The 25,361-nt window shown below is 42.8% G+C and overlaps 1 protein-coding gene across 5 annotated transcripts in view; it reads left to right on the top strand.

Moving 5' to 3' along the window:
- The window catches only part of LOC124722134 (inositol hexakisphosphate and diphosphoinositol-pentakisphosphate kinase), a 577,166-nt gene that overhangs the window by 113,031 nt on the left and 438,774 nt on the right, over positions 1–25,361 (top strand). For 4 of the 5 annotated variants that reach the window (XM_047247339.1, XM_047247338.1, XM_047247341.1 and 1 more), the window contains exon 2: positions 6,792–6,989. In XM_047247339.1, coding sequence (XP_047103295.1) covers positions 6,825–6,989 — 165 coding nt within the window. In that variant the 5' untranslated portion in view covers positions 6,792–6,824. Of the gene's footprint in view, positions 1–6,791; positions 6,990–25,361 lie in introns of those variants that run through there. The other variant, XM_047247340.1, reaches the window with a different exon arrangement.

Below are 25,361 nucleotides of genomic sequence, written 5' to 3'. Positions count from 1 at the left end.
GTGAGATATTTGTCCCTGTCACTATCAATGGACCACCCAGTAGTATATGTGCCACTAGACAGATGTCTATCGAGTCAAAACAGTCATTAGCAGGCATCGTCAGTCACCTACTGTGCTCCAGTTGTTAGGCTTTATCAAGAATGCACAGCTCTACCTGGACAGGCTTGTAACTGATACGGCAGCACCGAAAAGTAATTAATGTAGAGTAATGAAATTTCCAGAATAGATTTGTCTAGGTGATATATTTAAACTGATCAATATTGCAAGGTCACAAATTAATATAAGCGCAAGATAAGCCATTGCAAATAAGAAATGCTGTTACGTTAATAATTGGTGCAACCGCCAGATTGTTGACTGCAAGCATACAAGTGTGCATGCATTGTGTTATACAGGTGCTAGATGTCAGTTTGTGGGACGGAGTTCCATGCGCGTTGCACTTGGTCGGTCAACACAGTTCGTGCTGTTTGTGCATGACACAGATTTCGTCCGATGATGCCCCTTATGTGCTCGATTGGAAACATATCTAGTCGAGCAGACCAAGGCAGCATGTCGACATTCTATAGAACATGTTGGGTGACAACAGCGGTATGTGGGCGAGCGTTATCCTGTTATAAAACACCCTCTGGAATGCTGTTCATGAATGACAGCACACAGCTCGAATCACCAGATTGAAGTGCTGATTTGCAATCAGGGTGCGTGGGCTAATCACGAGAGTGGTCCTGCTGTTATATGAAATTACACCCCAGACAATAATTCCAGGTGTAGGCCCAGTGTGTCTAGCATGCAGACAAGTTGGTTGCAGGCCCTCAACTGGCCTCATCCTCGCCAACACACAGCCATCACTGGTACAGAGGCAGACCCAGCTTTCATCAGAAAACACAACAGACCTCCGTCCTGCCCTCCAATGAGCTCTCGCTTCACACCACTCAAGTCACAATTGGCAGCGTTTTGGGGTTAGTGGAATGCACGCTACATTGTGCCTGGCTCATAGCTCTACCCGAAGTAACGTATTTGTAACAATTCGACGTCATTGTGGTGACAACTGCTGCTCAAATTGCTGCTGCAGATGCAGTTCAATGCGCCAGAGCCATACACCGAACACCATGGTCATGCCTCTCGGAAGTGCCACGTGGCCAACTGGAGCCCTGTCGTCTTGCGACTGTGCATTCTCGTGGCCACCACTTCCAGCAGTCATGTACATTGGCTACATTACTGCTAAGTCTTACTGCAAAAATCACAGAAGGAACATCCAGCTTCTCATAGCCCAATTACATGACCTCGTTCAAATTCAGTGAGGTATTGATAATGGCGTCTCTGTCGCCTTAAAGGCATTCTTGACTAACATTAGCTCTATGTTCCCCCCAGGGCGCTCACCACTCTATGATAGGCTTACGCTTGGCTAACACGGGGCCCCAACTTGGGCAGCACCTCTTCCCTTTCCGTGCTGCATGTCTGTCCACCTACTATTCTTTTTCCCCTTCCTTGGGGAGCATGTCTTGGGTATTTTCTGAAATGAACTCTGAAGTTTCGGTAGCTCAGAACTGGAACTGTCCCTCTCCTGTTGTTTTTTCTTCTTCTTTCGCCATCTCCTCCCCTTCCTCCACTTCGCCTTCTGTATTCTCTCTTTGTTTCTTCTTCCTCCCTGTGTGCTCCCGAAGGCTGGCCCAATGTTTTATGCATAACAGGTGACTGGGTAACGCGTAAATCCCAGCCCCTGGTCGACAGGTATGGTTCACATGTACCCCCCTCGTACTGGCTAGGCCCAGGGAGGGGTCATTGCCTGAACTTGTCAGACACCTTTGGCCAGGACAATACGGTGCCTCAAGGCTGTGTCCCGAGTGTCATCATCTTTGCTGTAGCCATTAACTCTAGTATGGACTGTCTCCTGCCAGGAATCTCAGCTCCCTTTTTGCTGATGACTTGCCATCTATTGCAGCTCTCCACGGACTTGTCTCCTTGAGCAGTGTCTTCAGCATTGCTTTGATCGCTTTTACTCGTGGAGCATCGACAGTGGCTTATGCTTTTCCACTGACCAAACTGTTTGTTTATGAATTTTTGGCGACACATTGGGTGTCTTTACATCTAGGGCATGTTGCTCTTCCATTCATTGCAACTACAGAATTCCTAAGGCTCATGCTTGGTAGGAAACTTTCTTGGTCCTCCCATGTGTCGTACCTCGCCGCACCATGTACCTAGTTCCTCAGTGTCCTACATGTCCTAAATGGTACTTCCTGGGGCGCGGATCAGACCATCCTCCTCCATTTACACCAGTTCCTTCGTCGTAGTGAACTTGACAACGGGTATTTCGTTTATTCATATGCATGTCCGTCCACCTTATACTGTCTTAACACAATCTACCATTGTGGAATACATTGGCCACCAACACCTTTTGCAGTAGCCTGGTTGAGTGTGTCTATGCAGCAACTGCTGAACTATCACTGTCATACCAGCATCCACATGCCATTTGTCTTCCATGCCAGGCCACTCATCGTATGCCCCCTTTGTCGATGACTCCCTTCTTCTCTGTTACCTCTTGGAATTTGCTTTTGGCTATTGCTCCTACAGTTTAGCTTTGAGATACCTGCCACATTCCCAGTGGCTGTGAGCCCTTCACTGCCTTGGCTTCACGGGGCAACCCTTGTTCACCGTGGACTTCATTTGCTTCCCAAGGACACTACTCGAAATTCAACCTATTGCTCTAAGTTTCTCGACCTTCAGCCGCAACTTAGTGATAGCACCTTTGTGTACACTGATTGTTCTAAGACTGACCGTGATGTTGGGTGTGCCTTCGTTATTGACACCGACCATTTTCAAAATCGGCATCCAGAACATTACTCGATTTTTACAGCAGAGCTTTTCACCCTCTCTCGGGCCACCCAGTACATCCAGCAAGCCAGGCTTTTTAATTGTCATATTCTCCAATTCTCTCAGCGCCCTTCAGAGCTTCTGTGTGCTGTACACAGTCCATCCCTTAGTGCAACGGGTCCAAGAAACCTTGCACTTGCTCACTGTTGAGGGAGCCACCGTGATGTTCATCTGGGTTCTTGGCCAAGTCGGTCTGATGAAAAATGAAGCCACTGATGATGCTGCCAAGGCTGCAGTCCTCTTACCTTGGCCTGCTAGCTCTTCTGTTCCCGTGGATGATCTCTGTGTTGCTGTCTGTTGACAGACGGTGTCACTTTGCCATCACCACTGGTCTTCTCTTCATGGGAACAAGCTCCAGGGAATTAAACTTCCCCAACAGTTTGACTGACCACCTCTCGGCTCTTTCATCGCAAGATAAAAAAAATGGCTCTGAGCACTATGCGACTTACCTTCTGAGGTCATCAGCCGCCTAGAGCTTAGAACTAATTATACCTAACCAACCTAAGGACATCACACACATCCATGCCCGAGGCAGGATTCGAACCTGCGACCGTAGCGGTCGCTCGATTCCAGACTGTAGCGCCTAGAACCACACGGCCACTCCGGCCGGCATCGCAAGATCATTTTAGTTAGCATTTTGGCTATTTGTGTCAGAAGAAGGTACAATAAACAGTGTATTATGTTTATTTCAAATATTTGTGAATTAAACTGTTTCCAAATTTTGGCCGCTTGTCACTGATGAACTTCTTATTGGACTGGAGCACGCACTAACTCACTACACACTGCCTGGAACACCCGTCAACATTAAGTCAATAACCCCAACAGAATTATAAATATTAAAGTTTATGTTTTATTTTTTTACCTTCGTGCTTCAACTTACACTGTATTGTCCTCACTCTGGACATGTTGCAAACCAGTTCCATTATCACATAGTATGTATACAGGGTATACGAAGAGAAAAACTGAAAGTTTTTTTTTATAACAAACATTCGATATGCAAACCATGAGAGACACGGCAGACATCAATATGGTAATCGAATTCTTGCCATACCCGTCCCAGTATGGCATCGTCGACTGTGGCAGTCGCTTCCCGTATTGTCTCCCGCAGCTCTGCTACATCGCGTAGTAGAGGCAGCACTTACACCACATCTTTAATGTGTCCCCACAGAAAAAAGTCACACGGAGTGAGATCTGCTGATCGGGGAGACCATTTCATGAAACAGCTGTCTCCTGTAGCACGGCCGATCAATCGATACGGCAGCTCCGTGTTGAGGTACCCACGAACTTCACGATGAAAATGGGGTGGAGCCCCATCCTGCTGAAAGATGAACGGACAGTCTGATTGCATTTGAGGCATCAGCCATTGCTGCAACATGTCTAAGTAGGAATATCAAGTGACAGTGCTCTCAGCGAAGAAGAAGGGTCCGTACAGTTTTCGACGTGACAAGGCACAAAAAACATTTACCTTTGGGGAATCACACTCAAATTCAATGCATTTGTGTGGATACTTTGTACCCCAAATTTGACAATTATGCCTGTTCCCTTCCCCATTAGTGTGAAAAGTGGCTTTGTCGCTAAAAATTAAACAATCGATAATGCCATCCCCATCGTTATTCAATTGTAACTGCGAACAAAACTGAAAACGCTTGTCTTTGTCGTCGTCATTGAGCTTCTGCACTAGCTCCAATTTGAATGGTTTCATAGACAGCTTCTGTCGCAGGACTTCCCACACTATCATTGGAGTCATTTCGAGTTCACGGGATGCACGACGCACCGATTACTTTGGACTCCTTATGAATGTCTCTTGTACGCGCTCTACATTCACTTAACCCACACTAGGACGTCCGCATCTCTTTGCCGGGCACAAGCAACCTGTCATAATGAATTTGTTGTGCCAGTGGTAAATGGCCTTCCTTGTTGGTGGCTTCTAACCCTACTTGGTTTTAAACATCCGTTGAACAGCTGTAGCACACTTATTTTGTCGAACTCCAACAACATAAAGCTCGCTCCGCACCTGAACCCGCCATGTTTGCGACTAGCGCTGACTATCGACAAATTACCTAACTACGCTGAAAAAAAAAAACCTTTCAGGGTTTCTCTTCAAAGTGACATATGTATGGTACCTGTAGGATGTTTGGTTTTTGTGCAATAAATAATTGAAAGTGTTTCCGGACTATCAACTATTATATAGACTGCCCAAATACTTATAAAACACTGTAATTTGAATTGCCAGCTATTTGTATGAGGGGACTTCCAAAAGTAAGCTACATGACATCCCATGCTAAGACCATAACGCAACAAGAGTGTCAAATGTTCTATGTTTCTGCAGACATGGCTCTGCTGCAGTACAGATAAAGGTTCATCACAGTGTGGCAGTGAAATGACGTGGCAACAAGAAGTGTACTCCATATTTGAAGTATGTGGGACAGTATGATTATTATGAGTAAAAAGATGCAAACAGATACAATGTGAGCCGGCCGGGGTGGCCGAACGGTTCTAGGCGCTACAGTCTGGAACCGCGCGACAGTTACGGTCGCAGGTTCGAATCCTGCCACGGGCATGGATGTGTGTGATGTCCTTAGGTTAGTTAGGTTTAAGTAGTTCTAAGTTCTAGGAGACTGATGACCTCAGAAGTTAAGTCGCATAGTGCTCAGAGCCATTTGAACCATTTTTTAGATACAATGTGAAATTCTGGCAGTATATGGACGAAATGAAATGTCACATCCAGTCATAGGGAAATGGTGCCGACAATTCGACCAAGACCGAACAAATGCAGTTGATGCCAATCGCGAAGTAAGGCCATTAACGTTGACCACAGATGATAATGTGGAGGCATTCATGGGTCCGATTTCCAGCAATCGTTGATTTTCCTATGATGAGCACTTTAGTGGCTCAGCGACTGAGGAAAGCATTTCTGTTGTCGAGGAATTGAATGGTTTGTAGAACTTCCTGGCTGTTCTTTACAGAGACTTGTTAACTACGTTGAAAAAATAGCCCCATATATCTGTGTCACTTTGAAGTATAGTGTAGCATTCAGGAAAAGTTATTTGACCTGCCTTAATAATGTAGAACTTACTTTTGGAACTCCCTTCATAAATATGCGAGTCAACCCTCTCCACTGCCCCCCCCCCCCCCCACTTTCCATTTGACCCGTAACTCGTGCTAGTCAGGTAGCATGCTAAGAAGAGTGTTCCCTCCCCCGCCCCCCGCCCCCACCTTACTTATAGTTCCTTTTTCTTCTCACAATGTTTGCTAATGTGAAAATGCTGGTTGACTCCATTAAAATGTAGGGCCGCATATTGTGTCCACTGGTGTAATGAGGTGCATGAACACACTAGAAAACATTAAACACTATAGAGGGATTAAAACGTAAGCGTATTTTATTTACAATATATTTGATATAAAACATACGTAACTTCGTATCCTGTAGCCTGTTTCTCTCTCTCTCTCTCTCTCTCTCTCTCTCTCTCTCTCTCTCTCTCTCTCACACACACACACACACACACACACACACACACACATACAGTATGTTCACCTGGCCTTGACCTTTCAGTTGTCCCAGAAGTTCATCTCATCATCGCAAAAAAGTGATGTTAAAAAATCTTAAAAAAAAAATACTTTTACGCAGAAAAAAAATTTGAATCTGTCATGCGATGAACACTCATACTCACTAATACAGTCAAACATGTAAAGTTTAAATTTTTTAGTCTCTGCTTGAAATAAGTTCATGCAATAATTTAGAGGCAGCAAAGAAAGTTAAAACGGTTATAGAGGAAATTGTGAAGTCAGAAAGCGGCTAGATATTCTCCCCAAACGTTTTCTTAACTCTTTAATATTAAATAAGTGTAGAAAACAAATTAGTGAAAACTGTTGTACATTCATGATACAAAGATTTTCCATGTCTGTTAAAGTTGACGTTTGTTCAGGTTACATGGCTCAGCCCGTGAGCAGTCCCAACCATGTCCTATACTGAGCTCGAACATGGTTACCAGGGGCTGAGAAATTCAAGGAATCCTCTTTATTGCGAAGAACCAGAAGGTGCCGGCGGTGGTGGTGCTGGTGGTGGGGTTGGTGTTGGCGTTGGTGTTAGTGCTGGTGGTGGAGTTAGAGCTGTGAAAACGTGGGTAAGTGTCAATAATTTTTTTACTGTCGCAATACAATTAAATATATAATAAATAGTAGATAAGTAATTGTTATGAAGTTAGGAATACCTCATGGAATTACTGAACATTTTAGGTAGAATTTAAATGTAATGAATGCATTTTTTTTAATCTGAAAGTTGTTGTTAATTACTTGTTATTCCATCTTCCTATTGGATGCTTCACAGGTGATGACTAAACAGCTATTTCAATTCTAGACATTTATCAGTTAAGGGAATTTAATAAGTAATACAGTGAAAATCATGTAAATCAACAGAGTAAAATAAGAAATAGAAACTAATATTTGGGTAGAGGGCTTACTAACGTGAGTAGAGTACAATGATTTGTAGTTGGAAAATTATGTATGATATTATTGAACAGCAAACTCTGCTGTAAAATGATAAACTGTATGGTGACAGTTTTGCTTCTTAAACTTTCAGCCCTTCTTGGGACCATGAGCCAATTTCAAATATTTATCTTTCTTTTTTCCTTTCTGTTTTTATCCTTCATTGTTTCACTCTGATTCTTTTTCATTTTTTCAGACCATTTTCTGTGTGATTTCTAGTCATTCTGGCCTTTTAGACCTTTCATTTTTGAAACTTCCCCCCCTAAACATTTCTCTCCATTACTATTATTTCTTCATGTATGTGTATACTCTGCAAGTCACTATACAGTGACACTGTTAGACTCAAATTAAAATTACTTTGCGACCGACATTTCAGCAAATAGAATGGTAGGGGCCAGCCGCCATCCAGTCATAGTTCGTTCTCGAGCACCATGTGCTTGCTGTGTTGCCATTTTGTAGGTACGAGGTGGCTGTATTTAAAGTGCAGATACTAACAGAGGCCCCTTTTGCACTGTAATTGTCGTATAGCAGCAAAAAATGGTAGGTATGCTAATTGTTAATCTTGAACAGATTTAAGCTGGAAGAAAATTGGTTCCACATTTGGGCACCAGGTGCAGATCTGGCACTGTGAGTGCAGGAAAAATGTTTAAAAATGTTTCCCTACGTAATAGATTAGGAACTAGTTGTGGGCAGAACAGGTCAAACAACTGAAAAAGGCATAATGTTGATTTTAATATTAACCCTCTTGCATGAAAACAATGGTTTCTGCACAGTTGCACTCTTCCAAAGCAGGAATCACATGCTGTACAACGTCGTCTTGAGAATGTGCGGATGTCACAGGACACCTCTAAGTGTGTTCTCTTAAAAGAAGATCGGACTGAGAATATAGTTAGTTACGAATCCACAACACAAAGTCACATACTGTGAGTGCAGTGGCTCTTCATGCATTACACGTGCTTTGACAGTACCCCAGCATCAACTGTTCACTGTATTCACTGCACCATGTAGTGTACAATGTACAGTCTTGGACAAAACGAGCGAGATCTCTCGCCTTTTCGATATGCTGATCCGCACAGCTTTTAAGTCTTCTACACAGCATAACAGGCAAGTCGACGAAGTGCTGCCAACATACCATGCACAGGCGTGAAACTGCAGAACTATCTGAACTTTGTCAGACTATTTTCAGTCATGCGTAAGACTATATTAATGCTGATTAGTGTGTTAAACACAGCACGTAAATATAAGATATAAATGAAAGAAGAAACGCTAATTAGTATGGACTGTACTAATAAAAATGAATTTCAGCTTATCGAGATCACATAACTGTTGTAATAAGGCAAAGTACCCCATATCGTTACGAAATAGCAAGATAATATGCGCATTCGGTGGCGAAACGGTCTGTGTCAACATTCAATACGTGAAGATTCATAAGAAAATTTAGTTAAAAATCATTCAGTGGCACACGTAAGTCAATTCAATTATTGACAGAAGCGGAAAAAGTAGGCAGTAACAAGTATGAAATTTTACAAGTGTTTCATATTGATATCCACAGGGCGCCGGAGAGAATAAAGGTAGCAATAAAACGTATTGAGGGCGCGAGAATTTCTTAAAATTGCTTTACTGATAGTCTATCTGCCTCCATCGAGATTAGAACCGAAAACAAACCAGTCCCCCCTTGCAGTAGCAAACACCTTTCACTACGCTAGCAGACAACCCAGGCAAACAGCCCTCTATTATTACCCCAGACATGAATACGCCGGCAATTTCTCAATGAAAATGATCTGAGGTTTCTGTTGCACAGAGCTTTCTGGACTCAAAAAACATTAATTTTCTACCTTTATGTCACCGCTTATGTGACAATTAAAGATTAGCGTCAAACCTCCTTGCCTAGGGACGTCAGATGAAAGTTGATGTCGTCAAGCCCTGAATGAAAATTGCGCAACGGATAACTGGGGAGGGGAGCTTGAGAGCGCTACCTAGATAGCGTGCCCTTTCTGTACGATACTAGTCAAGGGGCTTGAGGGCCCACACGCTGAAGTGTGGGTCCCTGCATTCTGTATCTTTTATTTTAAATGAATCCCTTTAATTTGAATCCTATGTGATTTTTTAGGGTATGTTAAAGATTGATGACAATTGATTACCTATTTATTTTAAACAATGTCACTCGACTTTACAGCGATTGCAGCAATTGTTCCAGTTTACAGATATTACAATTTTACAACTTACAGCTCGGGTATATTATATACTAATCTGCACGCACATTTCTACGGGCAAGACGGAATTGCGTTGGCCAAATATATGCCACCAAAGTCTCCCAATATTTTACACGGGACATCCACTATGTGAGGAGGATAACGGGCAAACTGAGGACCAGATACATTAACACATGGGGTCAAATTTCCGAAACTAAACGAGAACATTCATTTCCTTGCACAATCCGAAGCTGAAAATAAAAGAATTAGTGCAAATATTCAAATACCTCTCTTCCACGCGTGAACATCGAGACAGACGCACTGAGGGCATGTCTGCTCACTTACCCGTCTCCTGTAACACTCCCAGAATATGGCGGGCACCCAGAGGTCTTCCTGGGCCCCAGTGGAGGGGATGTTCGAACCACTTGGCCGTGACCAACCTCTCCACCCCAAATCTTGTGACACTGGAACGTCTTTGACTTTTACCTGCCTGTGCTGTCTCTCTGATTCCCTACCCAGGAGTAAGGTTGGCACTACTATACTGCAGAACTACTTCCAACTAAGATTTGGCCACGCTTTATGGAAAGGTGTAAAGAGGATTATGAAAGTTCATGCGCAGATTCACATTCACGTACAAGAAATGCATAATACACGACACAGATAAACATGTATTATGAAGCCTGACACATTTCTTTCCACCCGTCCACATGGATTCTGTTGCGCCGCGACCGGCCGCGTCGTGCAATAAAATTCGCGGCGGAGCCCCCTCCGTTTGTATTTCCTGGTGCGAGCGAGCATCGAAACCTGCTGCTTATGGAGCGGAAACTACTGTACCGTTCCATCACCCCATGCGTGGATGGAAAGAAATGATCAGTAATGTTCTTCTCATGGGAGGAAAGTTCTGGTTCATTTCTTTTACCACTGTTATGTTCTATGCTTACGTAAAAAGAAAAATGGAAACAATTCCAAACAATAGTTTGTGCTATAGAAAAGGTTAAAAAAATTGCAACGTCGTGCTCTCTGGCATGAACGAATATTCTCGCCACGAGCGGAGCAAATATGGGACCACTTGGCATAAGGAGGTGACATTTAAACAACATAGCAAGTGAATAACATAGGAAATGTTTAAATTAATATCCTAGCCAAACAAGTGATGGCCATTCAAAATCATTCATCTTGTGATGAAAATTTAAGTTAAAATGAACCACAGAAATGTCATTTGTGAAATCAGATGGTGCTGCCTTGGACATGTAAAAATCTAAGTGAAAAGTGCAAGATCAACAAACAAATGCAATAATGTTAAAATAATAAATGAAAGAAATTACGTTAAAATGAACCAAAGAAATGTCATTTGCAAAATCAGATGGTGGTGACATACCCCTAAAAATCTAAGTGAAAAGTGCAAAATCAACAAATAATTGCGATGATACTAAAATAATTAAGTAATGCATGAAATTGAGAGTGGTCATTGGAAAATCATTAATGTAGTAATGATAACGTCGTAATCTGTCAATAAACCTGTTGTTGACTAGTGGAATTAGACAAGAAAGCTGTGCATCTTTGTCCTTGATTGGAGGAGCTGACGTGTCTGCTTCCCATTAACTTATACTGGAATTTTCCGAATCGGGCTTAAGTGAAATGTTGACAGGTTAACTCAACTGCTAAAATGCAGAGTCCATAGACAGCAGTGTAACTGACAAAAAAGTTTTTATTATTGCTATTATATTGTACCTCGTCAAACAATTTAGCTCCTCTCTGGGACCCTTATTTAAGTTTTTATTATTGCTATTATATTGTACCTCGTCAAACAATTTAGCTCCTCTCTGGGACCCTTATTTCACTCGTCAACACGTAAATAACCACATATACAAAATAATACGCAAGTACACAAACACACATAGAAATGAACTCGTTGACACCCTATTATTCTGCAGTTTTGTCACACGGTAGTTTCACTGGGTATTGGGTGCTGGTGTGGACGTCTCTTCTAAAGGCGACTTGGAGGATAGGCTAGTAGGGAACCACAACACTGAAATGGGGAGCTGGCGGCGGCGTTGAGTGTAACGTCCGTTGTCTCGCCCAGGTTGTTTTCTCTATACAGCAGCCCGCAACGTTGCCTCTCGCCCAGTTCCTTCTCCTGCTGTACTGTAACGACGCGTATGACTCAATGATTTTTTGTTGGAAATATGACCATGTGCAAACTTCGTCGCCTACGTCGTTTACAAAACACTTCAAAACAAATTATTTAAATTCTTTTAACGTTCTCTATAAAAGATTCTTGAACGAAACTGTAATTAAAACGCCTTCAGTTGAGTTGTTTGTGCAAAATTACGTCACTCAGTCCAGCTGGTTTGCGCAAACTTTTGAAATTTAGATGTCGTTTGTTTCTTCTTGGAAATTATATTCTTGCAAGTTATCTTATTTTTCTCATATTAAAATCAGAGTGTAAAACCTTTAAGATTCAAAAAATCGAAATCAAACTCTTCTGAAAATTAATATCTTGGAAAAAGTCAGTAATAGTTCTTCCTCAGTATAACTCTTCATAAATAATTCTCGAACACGCATTTAAGCTTTAGAGCATACAGTGTTTTATTGTCTTCGTATATGCTACATACAGATGTGAACACCAGATTCGACAAAACAGAACTGAACAAAATACAACATGAACTAAAAAATGGTTCAAATGGCTCTGAGCACTATGGGACTTAACATCTATGGTCATCAGTCCCCTAGAACTTAGAACTACTTAAACCTAACTAACCTAAGGACATCACACAACACCCAGCCATCACGAGGCAGAGAAAATCCCTGACCCCGCCGGGAATCGAACCCGGGAACCCGGGCGTGGGAAGCGAGAACGCTACCGCACGACCACGAGATGCGGGCAACATGAACTAAACATTCTGTGACGTCATTACAATGGAAAAGTACAGATTTTTATTTATTTAAATGTAGGAGGTTCGACGCAACAACCCGGTCACAGAATCTTCTGCTGCCCTTTGGCCGTTGACCCGCGACGTCAATTGGCCAGCAATTTTTTTTCTGGTTCCGGCAGTGAAGGTGTTGTTTCCGCGAGTTGCGCTGCTCTCTCCGAACATGAAACATACAAAACAAAAATAAAAAACTTTAAATATTTTACAAACATAACAAAATATTACAAATACATAAACAAAACACTAAATTAAACTTATATTTACCTGCAAACTGAGCTGATCCTTGTGGATGGGTGACGCTTTAATTTCGCGCCCCATTACACTGCGTCCATACAATGGGGGTGGTTCGACGTTGGAGATTTGCAGGACATCGCTGTTCGTCGGCCCTGTCTCGTTATCGACAAGCCAGCGTGGCAGTTGTCGTCTGCATAATGTAGAGGGATGCGTCTGACGACACACGCCCCCTTCTTCGCCGCATCGTCTCGTGATTGCTATCAGCCGGTGCGTATGGTATTGGCGACACGCCCCCTTCTGCTGGTACGCGTCAGTGGTGAGACACGCCCCCTTCCGCTGGTACGCGTCGGTGATGAGACACGCCCCCTCCTGCGTCACATCAACTCGTGGTCGCTGCCAGCTGGTGCGTGTGAAATTGGCGAGAAACGCCCCTTTCTGCTGATGCGCGTCAACGGCCAGACACGCCCCCTTCTTCTCGTGCTGCGTGCCAGTGGTGAGACGCGCGCCCTTCTGCGTCGCATCATCTCGTGGTCACTGCCGGCTGGTACGTGTGAAATTGGCGAGACACGCCCTCTTGTTCTGGTGCTTGTTGTGTAACGACGTAAGTTTTGTATAAATGATTTTCTTTTGACATATGACCATGTGCAGACTTCGTCACCTACGTCAGTTACAAAACACTTCAAAATAATTTAAATTCTTTTTAAAGTTGTCTCTGAATGGTTCTTGAACGAAACCATAATTAAAACATCATCATTTGAGTCGTATGCGCAGTATTACGTCACTCAGTCCAATTGGTTTGCGCAAACTTTTTTCAATTTAGATATCGTTTGTTTCTTCTCAGAAATTATATTAATGCAAGTTATCTGCTTTAATAAATATTAAACCCACATTAAATAAACTTTTAAGACTCAAACTCGCGATGAACGTTGTCAAAAATTAATAATCTTGTCAAATAAATCAGTAATACTTCTTCCTTAATATAATTCTTCATAAATAAATTCTCGGAACACGTATTTAAACTTTTGTAGTATACACTAGTTTATTATCTTCATATATACTACATATAGACGTGAATAAGAGCCTTGACAAGATAGGACTGAACATTTACAACATGATTAAACTTTCTATGACGTCATTGTTGTAGAAACATTACAAATTCTTATTTTTTCAGTTTTTAGAAGCACGACGCAACAACTCGGTTTCAGGATCTTCTGTTGCTCTGTGGCTGTCGACCCGCGACGTATAGTGGCCAGCAATTTTCTCTCTGGTCCCGGCAGTGAAGATGCTGTCTCCGTTCGTTGCGCCGCCCTCTCCGTACATGAAACATAAAAATAAATACAGAACTTTAGATAATTCACAAATATTACAAATATTACAAAATACATAAACAAATCAATAAATTAAACTTATATTCACCTGCAAACTGGGCTGACAGTGGTGGATGGGTGACGCTTCAATTTCGCGTCCCACTACATTGCTGTATGCCAATGGTGAGACACGCTCCCTTCTGCGCCCGGCGGCGTCTAATGTTGGTGCGGCGCACGTATGTGTTTCGTGTACCGTCAGACAGCAAGTTGACGCCCTATTTGCTGCGCGTCCCCAGTTTGGCGCAGGTGCGCAGCGTTATTCGTTGCCGGGCGGCGTTGAGTGTCTGGGCAGTGGGCGTTGCCTTACTGCAGCGGCCGTCTGGGCGAGAGCCGCGTTGGGTTCGGTGACCTAGCTCGGCATGCGTCACGCGTTCCCTTTCGCTCATCAGGTGACTGGCGCGGGGAGGGATGCACCGGCTCTCAGCTGGCTACTGCGAGGGTCTCGTGGTGCCGCCGTTGCCGCTTGTCAAATGTCGTCCAATATTTGGTCAAATCTAGGGCCTCGCTGTAGATTTGATCAAAGAAATCGCTTGTCTTCTGTTCACTGCAATGTGACATGTTACCACATGGAGCGCTAGCAAAGCTACAGCATTCTGTCGTCTGTACTGTTTTTATAAACATTGCGGGTAAATACAATTGGTGTGTGCCGACAACTGCAAAATTAATAGAGATGTATGAAGCTGATGAGGCGCTTTACAACGTGAGGCACCCTGAATACAAAAATAGATTAAGAAGATTGGAGACCTGACCTGACCTAACCTAACCCTCTCTTGTGGCAAGGGATCGGAGTGTTACAGTGAGCCTGTCTTCTGAAGATGTAGCAGTTCTTGAGTGAATATTGTGCTTTGTGATATGAGGATACACTTCACTGAGCACATGCAGAAATGTATCCATTCTTAAGTAATTAATGTACGAATTGACGTCTTCCACTGTAAGCTCACGTAACAAGTTTTGTTGAATGCTTTTATCGTGTCGTCGTAAAACCCACGGCTTCACCCAGATTAGATTAGTTTTTCGTTCCATAGATCCGTGCTGAGGAGATCCTCGTGGATGTGGAACACATCAATTTCTTTAAGCTGAAATAACAATACTAATAGTATGAGTGAATACAATACATCATTTGTTTCTATTAAAAATTTCGTCAATGGAGTAGAAGGAGTTGGCCACTAGTAAGTCTTTCAGGCTTGCTTTAAACTTATCTTCATTTGTAGCTAAATTTTTTATGTTTGCTGGCAAATTATTGAAGATGAGTGTTCCTGAGTAGTTGACCCCTTTTTGAACTAAAGTAATTGCTTTTAAGTCCTTTTGCAGATCATTTTTGTTCCTGGTATTGTATGTATGAACTGAGTTGTTTGTTGGAAAAGAGATATATTATTTAGGACAAATTTCATTAAGGAGTAAATATACTGAGAGGCAGTAGTTAGTATACCCTGTTCTTTGAAGAGGTTTCTGCAGGGCGTCCGCGAATTTACTCCACAAATAATACGTATTACACGCTTTTGGACTCTGAAAACTTTTGTTTGACTTTACGATTTCCCCCAAAATATGATACCATACGACATTATGGAATAAAAGTAGGCAAAGTACGCAAGCTTTTTCATTTTTATGTTGCCTATGTTCGCTAACACTCGAATTGCAAATACAGATTTGTTAAGGCGCTTCTGCAGTTCTGTGGTGTGCTCCTCCCAACTGAATTTATTATCAAGTTGTAATCCCAGGAATTAAAGACTGACAACCTTGTATGTATGGTTCCTTCCCCCCCCCCCCCCCCCCCCCCCCCCATCTTTTCCGCGTGTGCACACAATGTAATTGCGGTAAGTGCAACTGCTGCGGTTAATAACAAGTTGTTGTCAGCCATCTTGAACTTTGACGAAAAATTTGATGACAGTTTAATACCCCTTCTAGCGCTACGTCAAAGATCTTTGTCAAATATATTTGACGGAATATTTGATCACATCTTTGATCAAATCTTTGACAAAAAAATTTGATAGTGTAATACCGGCATAACCGCCTGCGCTGCTGCCGCCCTGACACGCTCGGCGTAGACGCCTGGTGTGAGCTGGGGTGCCGTGGACTCGCGGTGTACTTACCTCCCCGGAGAAACTTGTAACATCTTTCCACAAAGCTTGCATATCTTATTTTCTTATATACATAACAAGGCCGTCCAGGCAAGACAAAATTATGTGGCTATTCCTAGGTTCCTAAGGCTACAACATTGACCCAAGATAAATATGAACTGATTTCTCTATTGACAATAAGCACAGCTATAGTTGAATTCTTTTATCTTGGCGGCTCGCGCATACCCGCCCAGACGCGGGAGATTGCTGCGTTGCCAGTTGTACGCGCCAAGAGAAGCAGCGCCATAGTATAGTTCGCAAACTTACGTTTAGGGGGGAGCGCGCAGTTTATGAAGCAAAGCCACCACAGCCGCATTAACCCTTTCGCTGCAGCAGAGACGTGCCCCCCGCATTCCGCGCTGTGCGTGATTTTGTCATCACTGCACTGCTCGCATGTGCTGACACTTGGTGCCCCGACTGCTTTGACACACTTACCATTCGATTTCACAAAAACTATTTGGCCCAAAAATTTGATTTTTACCCATCTTCTTGACTGATACCTTCCACCCATAAATGACTTAATTTTGTTTCGATGTTCAACGCAGTTATTGTGCAGATTAAATGTAGTAAACCATTGCACGAAATTTTGAAGAGTTTGCAGAGGCAAAAGTCTAAAGCGTATACTTTCCGTATGGTCGATTTTAGTTGCCACAATGTTGAGAATGAAATGTGGACAATCTACCTAAATTTCATATAAAATTTACTGCATAACAATGTCTCATTTAATTTAAGTACCAGATAGGTGTCTTATGTAATACTGAAAAATATTCCGTCTTTCGCGACTGTAATAAAAGTTCTATTTATACCAGAGTTATTTCGCTTTTTTCTAAAAAGTTCTGATTAAAACAAAATTGCCGAAGTACACAAAACTGAATTGTGGACGTAATAAAACGTAGAAACTATAATATATTGTCATGGAGGCGCAATGCGCAAAAAAATTTGTATTTGTCACAACGGACAGCAAATATTTACCAAAACATAGATCAGTTGTCGAAAACATTGAATATGATGATGATGCCAAAGCAGCGAAGCAAAGAATTGCGTCAGACAATCAAGTATCTCGGCAACAGACAATCAAGTAGCTCGGCAACGTACGAGCCGAAATTCTGCTCTAAATAATACTTTTAATACTGTCGCAAAGAATATATTTCAATATGAATAGTAAAATAGCGACTGCGGAAGAGAAGATATGCAAACAAAACAGATAACACGAATATTGTATGTGTGCCTTTTCATTGTTTTTAATTGCTGTGAAAAGAAGTATTGGAGGACAAAATTAGAAAAAACCGGAAACTTATTATGATTATAATGAAGAGACAAGGAACTAGAAATTTCAAAAAATTACATTCAAACGAATAAAATTCACGAAGTAAGACACCTCGATATTGTTTTTAAATAAACGAAATATTAAGCACCTAACAAGGTTTGAACTCAGATCCTTTCGCTTAGTAGTGAAACACCTTAACCATTACGCTAACGCAGTACGTTATTAGAATAATCTCATGGAGGACTCTAAAAGGTCATGCAAAATACCGACAAACACTGTTGGTATGACTATGAATTATTCACGTTTCGTCGAAGTACAATAGGAAATAAACAATTACCGCTGTTCTTTATTGCGAAAAAGCGGTTCGTGAGAATGATACAAACACCTTTCCTTGCTATCGCCTGTATTAGGAGGCTTATTGCTTGTTTGGTTTAATTAATTAATAGAACATGGAGCAATTGGTATGAAGAATGCTTTTTCCAAACTTTCTATAAAAGAAAGTCTGCTATCAAGACATTGCTTTTGTTCAGTTACTTTACTTATAACAGAGCTTTTCTGAAACTGAAGCCACTCGTCCGTGGTCTGCACTGCAGTCAATGTCGTTCTCTGTTCATTGGCTGACTGTGTTTTGTGACGTCAGATGCGCAGAACGAATCTAAACTCGGCCGCCATCGTAACTGACGCGCACTTTAGTCATGAAAATAATGAAGTGAAAATGGTTCTAGTTATGACCGGTGTCATAGATGTACAATAATAAATACGTCGTTGAAGACATATAAAACAAAATACTTCTACCAATGTGGCATGACATTGTTGACAGTTAAAACACATATACTGGAAATGGGATCAAAATGGTGTCAGGTGGTTTTGGAAAAATTCCGTCACCAATCTACTCTGTGTTTAGTTAAAAGTTACTCCCACAACTACCAAGAAATATTGAACTGAGCCAACTACTTCTACTGTACTCGACGTAGCATTTAGGCGTGATTACATGAAAAATGCCACTGCCCAATACTTAGGCCGAGTTCATCGTGTTACTACGCACATGTAATACAAATCACCAACTTGTCTACATGTGTCTAAGATACGTACATGGAGTTACTGTTAGAGGATAAATTAAGCATAAAATTTACACTAAGGGCAAAACAAAACAAAATATTGTCATGGAACGACACAATACTATACCAGCTGTACCACAGTTGTTCTATGTTGGCCTCTTGAAGGTTTCCAGCCTGTAATTACATGGTTACCCTTACTTTGTTTCGTCAGTGGGGTGTTGGGAATGAATTGCCGATGTTTTAGCAGATCTTTGTCTCCTGGATTCATTTATTCGCTCTTTTCTTTGGCTCTGTAGGTATATTTCAGACACACATAAATATGTATTATTATTAGGTGTATTAGATCAGCACACGGTTCTAACAGTATATTAGCTTACACTCATCATTTAAAAGGTATTTACTTTTTGAGATGTATGTATATTTCTTGTTCCATTTATTTGTTTCTGGTTTCTTTGCGCAGATTATTGGCGTTGTTAATCGCCTGCCTCGATTCCTCTTTTACTGCGGTCTTGATTTTATCCTTCTTCTATACATCGGCTGCCTTCATCGTATTCCTGAAACACACACTGCAGGGCTTTCCTTATATCAGGGTCCCTTCTACAAAATCACATTGCAGTGTAAAATTCATGGCGCACTTAGGCGCAGACAGCCTCCGTTACGGGCTGTTCATGCTCAGTAGACTACTGCACAGCATCTTTATCGACGGGCAATGGCGTTCCTTGCGGCGCATCTACTGCATAACCTAAACCACACTGCATATGTTCATTTCTCTGTTTCCCCTCTATTAGAGTATCTATGACAGTGTATCCCGTTCCTGCGTGGTTCCAACCTATTTGAGAGTACTTCTATCGCAAGCCTGTCTAGATTTAACTTGGAGGCCGAAGACTTATTACGACAAATCTTGTCGGAGCACAACCAAAGAAACAATCGATTCAGTGGACCAGTTTACTTGCCAGTGATGGACTGTTTATGATCAGAGTGTTGTATTAACTGTGACCTTCGCTGTTTACGTTTGACATTGCCAATTGCCTACGCTATCAGGAGATGCGTTATTACTTTTATGCTATCCACAGCTTAATGTTCGTGATGTGGTGCAACCCACGGCTCTTCGTCGTTCGTATTGTTTCTATTTGCACCGCGTTCGGATGTACGACGCTTCGTACACGGAATGGTCCCACATGCAAATTAAAAAAAAAAACTCATCAAGGTTAAACAGATCTGTGACATGTCTCGCCTGGTCCACGTTCGAAATCTAGGTTCACATTCTCTCCTTTGAGAGTGAATGTTACGCAGTTTAGGCGGAAATCTATGCACGCCTGGTGTGCACACTGAAAGTCGATCCCGACGATTACTTCCACAGCAAGCGACGGAGTCACCAAGAAAACTACTGTGAATGATCGTGACTGACATGTAAAGTCGACCAGTACCTGTCGCTTTACATTTCTACCTTGCACAGCGCCACGTCCTTTCGTACGTGGCGGCCACTCGCGTTCTGTGCATCGGGATGTTTATCGAAATAAAAAAATACTCTTTATTAGCCAGTAAATTTAGTAGGATAATAAACGGTGACATAACTACCAAATGAATTCTACAATGTTTCAAATTCTCCATTAGACTCGCCACAACCAGAAAACGTTCATTAGCCGAAGTGTTTCTTAAGCTAGCTAACAAAGGGAATGCTCGCACTTCTGAAACGCGGTGACATTAATACTGGGATGTGAATTACCACGTGTATAGGCAAATGGATTTTATTTGCATTCCTGTAAACGTGATTTGGATCGAAAGCGTAGCTATGATTGAAATGCTGATGTATCGACTGCAACTAGAACATTTCGAATAAAGAGTAGGGGGAATTATTTATGCGGCCCTCATCTTGAGTAACTGTCGTAGCTATTTTCGTTGTTAGGACTTCGTAACCTACATCGGTAAAAATGGAACCGTACTAGTCCCCCTTTCTTGACCGTCTATCTTTCTACCCAACCCTTAAAACACATTTACCTCGATTACGGGTAGACATAATAAGCGGAAATGTATCGCACTTTATGCGGTATACGGTCCATTGGTGGTGTAAAAAAGTGAGCTACTGTAACGGCCGTTGTATGGTGACAGTTTTGCTTCCTTCTACATTCAGCCCTTCTTGGGACCAGATACGGCCGTTTATGTAAAGAAAATTTACGCGAAATGTCAAAAAATGGTTCTAAGAACTATGCGACCAAACTGCTTAGGTCGTCAGTCCCCTGGACGTAGAACTACTTAAACCTACCTAACCTAAGGACATCACACACAACCATGCTCGAGGTAGGATTCCAACCTGCGACTGAATCAGCCGCTCGGTTCGTGACTGAAGCGCCTAGAACCGCTCTGCCACCGCACCCGGCGAAACCCTTTTCACCTCATGTATAATGATAATACACTGCTGGCCACCGTAAATGCAACACCAAGAAAGACAAGAGGTAGCACAACAAAATTTATTTTGTAGATAACATGTTGACCAAGTATCAAATGATTACGTTTACAGACGTCTGTGACATGTGGTTCCTGCCAGAATCAGTAGCCAGAGTAGCCGCCATTGTTGGAGATCACCGCTGCCACACGTCTCGGCATTGAGTCAGAGAGACGTTGGATGTGTTCCTGGGGTACAGCAGCCCAAGCAGCTTCCACACGTTGCCAAAGATCATCTGGTGTGGCAGCTGGGGATGTAATCTGGGTCACTCGTTGAGCAACCATGGACCACATGTTTTCTATCGGCGAAAGATCCGGAGAGCGAGCCGGCCAGGGAAGCAAGTCAATCTGGTTATTGACGAAGAACCTTTGGACAATGCGTGCCACGTGTGGTCGGGCATTATCCTGTTGAAATATGGCTGTGGCCGAGCCCTGAAGGTAAGGAAGGACAACTGGCTCCAGCACCTCGAATATGTAGCGCCGGCTATTTAAAGTACAGGCAATGCGTACTAGAGGCGTGCGAGAGTAATATCCAATACCGCCCCATACCATAATACCCGGTGCAAGACCAGTGTGGCGGTGCATAATGCAGCTGTCCAGCATCCTCTCTCCACGGTGTCTCCACACTCGAATCCGACCATCGTGGTGCTGCAGACAGAAGCGTGCCTCGTCAGTAAAGACAACGTCATTCCATTCTGCCGTCCACATCCGTCTGTCATCACACCATTGGCGACGGAGACGTCTGTGGTTCTGCGTCAATGGTAGACAAAGCAATGGACGTCTTGCGGACAGACCACTCTGCTGTAAACGGCGTCGAATGGTACGCGCAAACACTGGATGATGCGTTACAGACGCAATGTGCTGTGCTATGGTTCGGGATGTCACTGAGCGATCCGTCACTGCCATGAGCACAATTTGCCTATCAGCACGTGCAGTGGTGCACCGAGGTGAATGCGATCGACCACGTCGGTCCGTCGTACCCTCCTGCATCCAACGGTCACATATCCGCATTACAGTTGTTTGGTTTCGTCCAACACGACTAGCGATTTCTCTGTATGATAATCCACAATCTCGGTAAGCCACTATCCTTCCTCTGTCGAACTCTGATACTTGATCAAAAGATGTTCGCCATTGTCTACGAGGCATAACTGATCGTCTTGTGAAACAACCACAAGGTAAACACACGTGCCGAACGTACACTCGTCGAAATCGCCAAGCCTTAAATGGCGCTATGAGGTGGCGCCACAGGCGCGCGTGATGTGCGTCTGCGCTGAAATTCTAATCAGTTGCATATCTCATCGCTGCAAACTCATGGTGTAAATTTCACGTGATTCGGATGCTTCCTTCAGGGTGTTGCATTTACGGTGGCCAGCAGTGTATATACTGTCTAGTGAGGATAAACTGTATTCTCCAGCAACTCAGATCGTTTGACCACGGAACTTACACGAAACTACATTCAAATTTTGTTCGAAGTCGTCTGCAATATCTACAGGGTTTCTTTGCAATCCAGACTTACGTGCCTGGAAGAGCGCTCATCGGACCGCCTTCGGACTATTTCTCTACCGCCCCACTCTTTAACAGCGTGCGGGAAAAAGGACCACATAAATCTTACCTCTTGAGCCCTGAATTACATTATTACTATGGTCATATCTTCCTGTGTAAGTTCCCGAGGAAATAATGTTTTGGCATTCAGAACATGTTGGTGATTGAAATTTCGTGAAAAGATCTCGCGGCAACGAAAAACGCTTTTGTTTTCATGAATGTCACCACAACTCGCTTATCAAATCTGGGACTCTCTCTTCCCTATTTCGTGACATTACAAATCGTGCTAACGTTCCTTGGACGTTTCTGGCGTGCACCGTCAATCACGTCTATCAAGGATCCCTTACCGCGCAGGAATACTATAGCAGTGGATGGACAAACGTAATGTAGGCAGTTTTTTCTGTAGACCTGTTGCGTATTCTTAGTGTGCGGCCAATAAAACGCAGTCTTTCGTTTCCCTTCCCCACAAAAGTATGTTCGCGATCGTTCTAGTTTAAGTTTTACTGGGTACTGAGATGGTTCAAATGGTTCTGAGCACTATGGGACTTAACATCTGAGGTCATCAGTCCCCTAGACTTAGAACTACTTAAACCTAAATAACTTAAGGACAGTACACACATCCATGCCCGAGGCAGAATTTGAACCTGCGACCGTAGCAGCGGCGCGGTTCCAGACTGAAGCGACTAGAACCGCTCGGCCACAAGGGCCGGCTGTACTGAGATGAATTGACAGTATTTCGGCTTGTGTTTTGTCATATAACCGGAAGTTAATTATTGCTACTGGATGCAGCTTTCGTGTTTAATGTATTCCTCATTCAACAGATTAGACTCTTCGTACACCACACATAGCTGTTTCAAAGTGTTTAATTGTAACTGTTCTTACCAAGTTGCAGTGGTCATCTAAACTTGCCGTTTTGAAACAAAGGAAAATATGATAGCGAAATATGGCGACTAAGAAGCGGACTATCCAAATAAACATTTCCGGTTCAAGTCGTTGCAGTAGGTCTGCTACACAGTAACGTAAATTAGGAGCAAAGTCCATTAGTAGACTGTTATCAGGAAGACCAGCCCTCATAATGCAAACTGCCACTACAAGAACGAAAGTTTCCAAACATGTCAATGAGTAGTCGAGGAAAGTGGTCGCATTCTGTTTACTGAATCGCAACGCACGCCACTTCCGAGGGCACCCGCCAGGTGTCATACCCCGATCTTGCTGAAACTTCGCTCAGTGACAGAGGGGACAAAATAAGCGAACACGTGTCTCGGCTTATCTGCATACACTCGACCGCTTCTGAGGAAACGGCGGTCAAAGGTTTCAATGCGCTGTTGCTATAGTATAGATACCGTTTAGCGTGTAAGGATTCAATTGAAGCGTTGACTCAGCGGCTACCGTCGCAGCTTTAAAACTTTGCGCTGCGAGTTCGAAACCCGGTTGTTCCTTTTTTTTCTCCCCTCACTCTGAATTATCTGCGAATGTTTATTTCAGTTTATGTTGAAACGATGTTGTCGTTATTCGTTAATTAATTTACTGTGTAATGAAAGAAGTTAAAAAAAAAATAAACGAATGAGAAAATGATGTGAAATATTTGTGAATGTCCTTGCAACCTTACAGGTTGTAACGAGGTTCAAAATATTTCACATTAGTTTGTAATTCGTTTATTATTTTTTTAATTCATTAATTACACGGAAAGTTAATTGACGAATAACGACAACATTATTTCAGCATAAATTGGAGAAAAACATTCGTAGATAATTGTGATAGAGAAGGATGAAAAAAAATAATAAAAAACCAATATGGTCTCTAACTCGGGAATCAAAGTTAAGAAGGAACGACGATAGCCACTGAGCCACCGCTTCAATTGCATTCTCGCTCGGAAAAGGTATCTACTCTATAGTAACAGCGCGTTGATAACTTTGACCGTCGTTTTCTCGGAAACGGTCGAGTGTCTGCAGATAAGCCGAAACACATGTTCGCTTATTTTGTCGTTTCCTTCACTGAGAAAAGTTTCCGGACAATCAGCTTATGGTACCTGGCGAGTTCCCCTCGTTAGTCGAGTCGCTTATTACGCCCGGCGAGAACTATGTATGCCTCCGAGTAAAATGCGCCACTTGGAAACACGGAGAGCGAGGATAAACACGTTTTCCTTCTTATAAGGCAACCTTCTACAGCTAAAATTCACGGAGTATTCTTCAGGTTGCCTGAGATTTTTCAGAAATGTTTCTTGCGTTAGGCCTGTCGTATATGCAAAACGTAAACATTTCATTTCATGTAATATTTATCAGGATAAGACATGACAAGAGCGGACCAGTCCCTTCTGAGATTACAGATTCAAAGTTGCTCCACTATGTAATGACACGGGTACGGGCTTGCGATCTCTCGTTTATGCCATCGATTTCCGTGTTACACATACTTGGCCACTGCGTTGTGGCTGCGGTCGTGGAGGAGGCAGTCTGTTTCCTACTAGCACTGTTTTAGCAGCAGATATTAACCGCGACGAATCATTCAGTCAGCGCTAAATGGCCCATCTGGCTGAGGCAGACAAGAGCGCTATAACAGCAGTCCATACAGAGGGATGTTCAAATGGCTGTATAGCAAGAACTATGGGTCATCACAAGTCGATGGTAGCCAGGTGAATTAGACGAAAGGAAGAGGGTGGTAACCTGAATGGAAGGCCTCATGGCCGTCGCCATAAAACAGCAGCAGCTCAGGATCGGCAGATAAGCCGTTTCAGTGAGAACCACCGATTTGTCAACGCACGACAAATTCAACAGACTTTGGGTCTCAATGTTAGCAGCAAGACAGTCACTCGTCGTCCAAGGGAAGGTGGACTGAGAGCAAGAAGCGCTGCTGTGAAAGAGA

This window comes from Schistocerca piceifrons, chromosome X, assembly GCF_021461385.2.
Source record: "Schistocerca piceifrons isolate TAMUIC-IGC-003096 chromosome X, iqSchPice1.1, whole genome shotgun sequence".
NCBI classification, from domain to species: domain Eukaryota; kingdom Metazoa; phylum Arthropoda; class Insecta; order Orthoptera; family Acrididae; genus Schistocerca; species Schistocerca piceifrons.
This window is presented reverse-complemented; position numbering and strand designations above follow the sequence as displayed.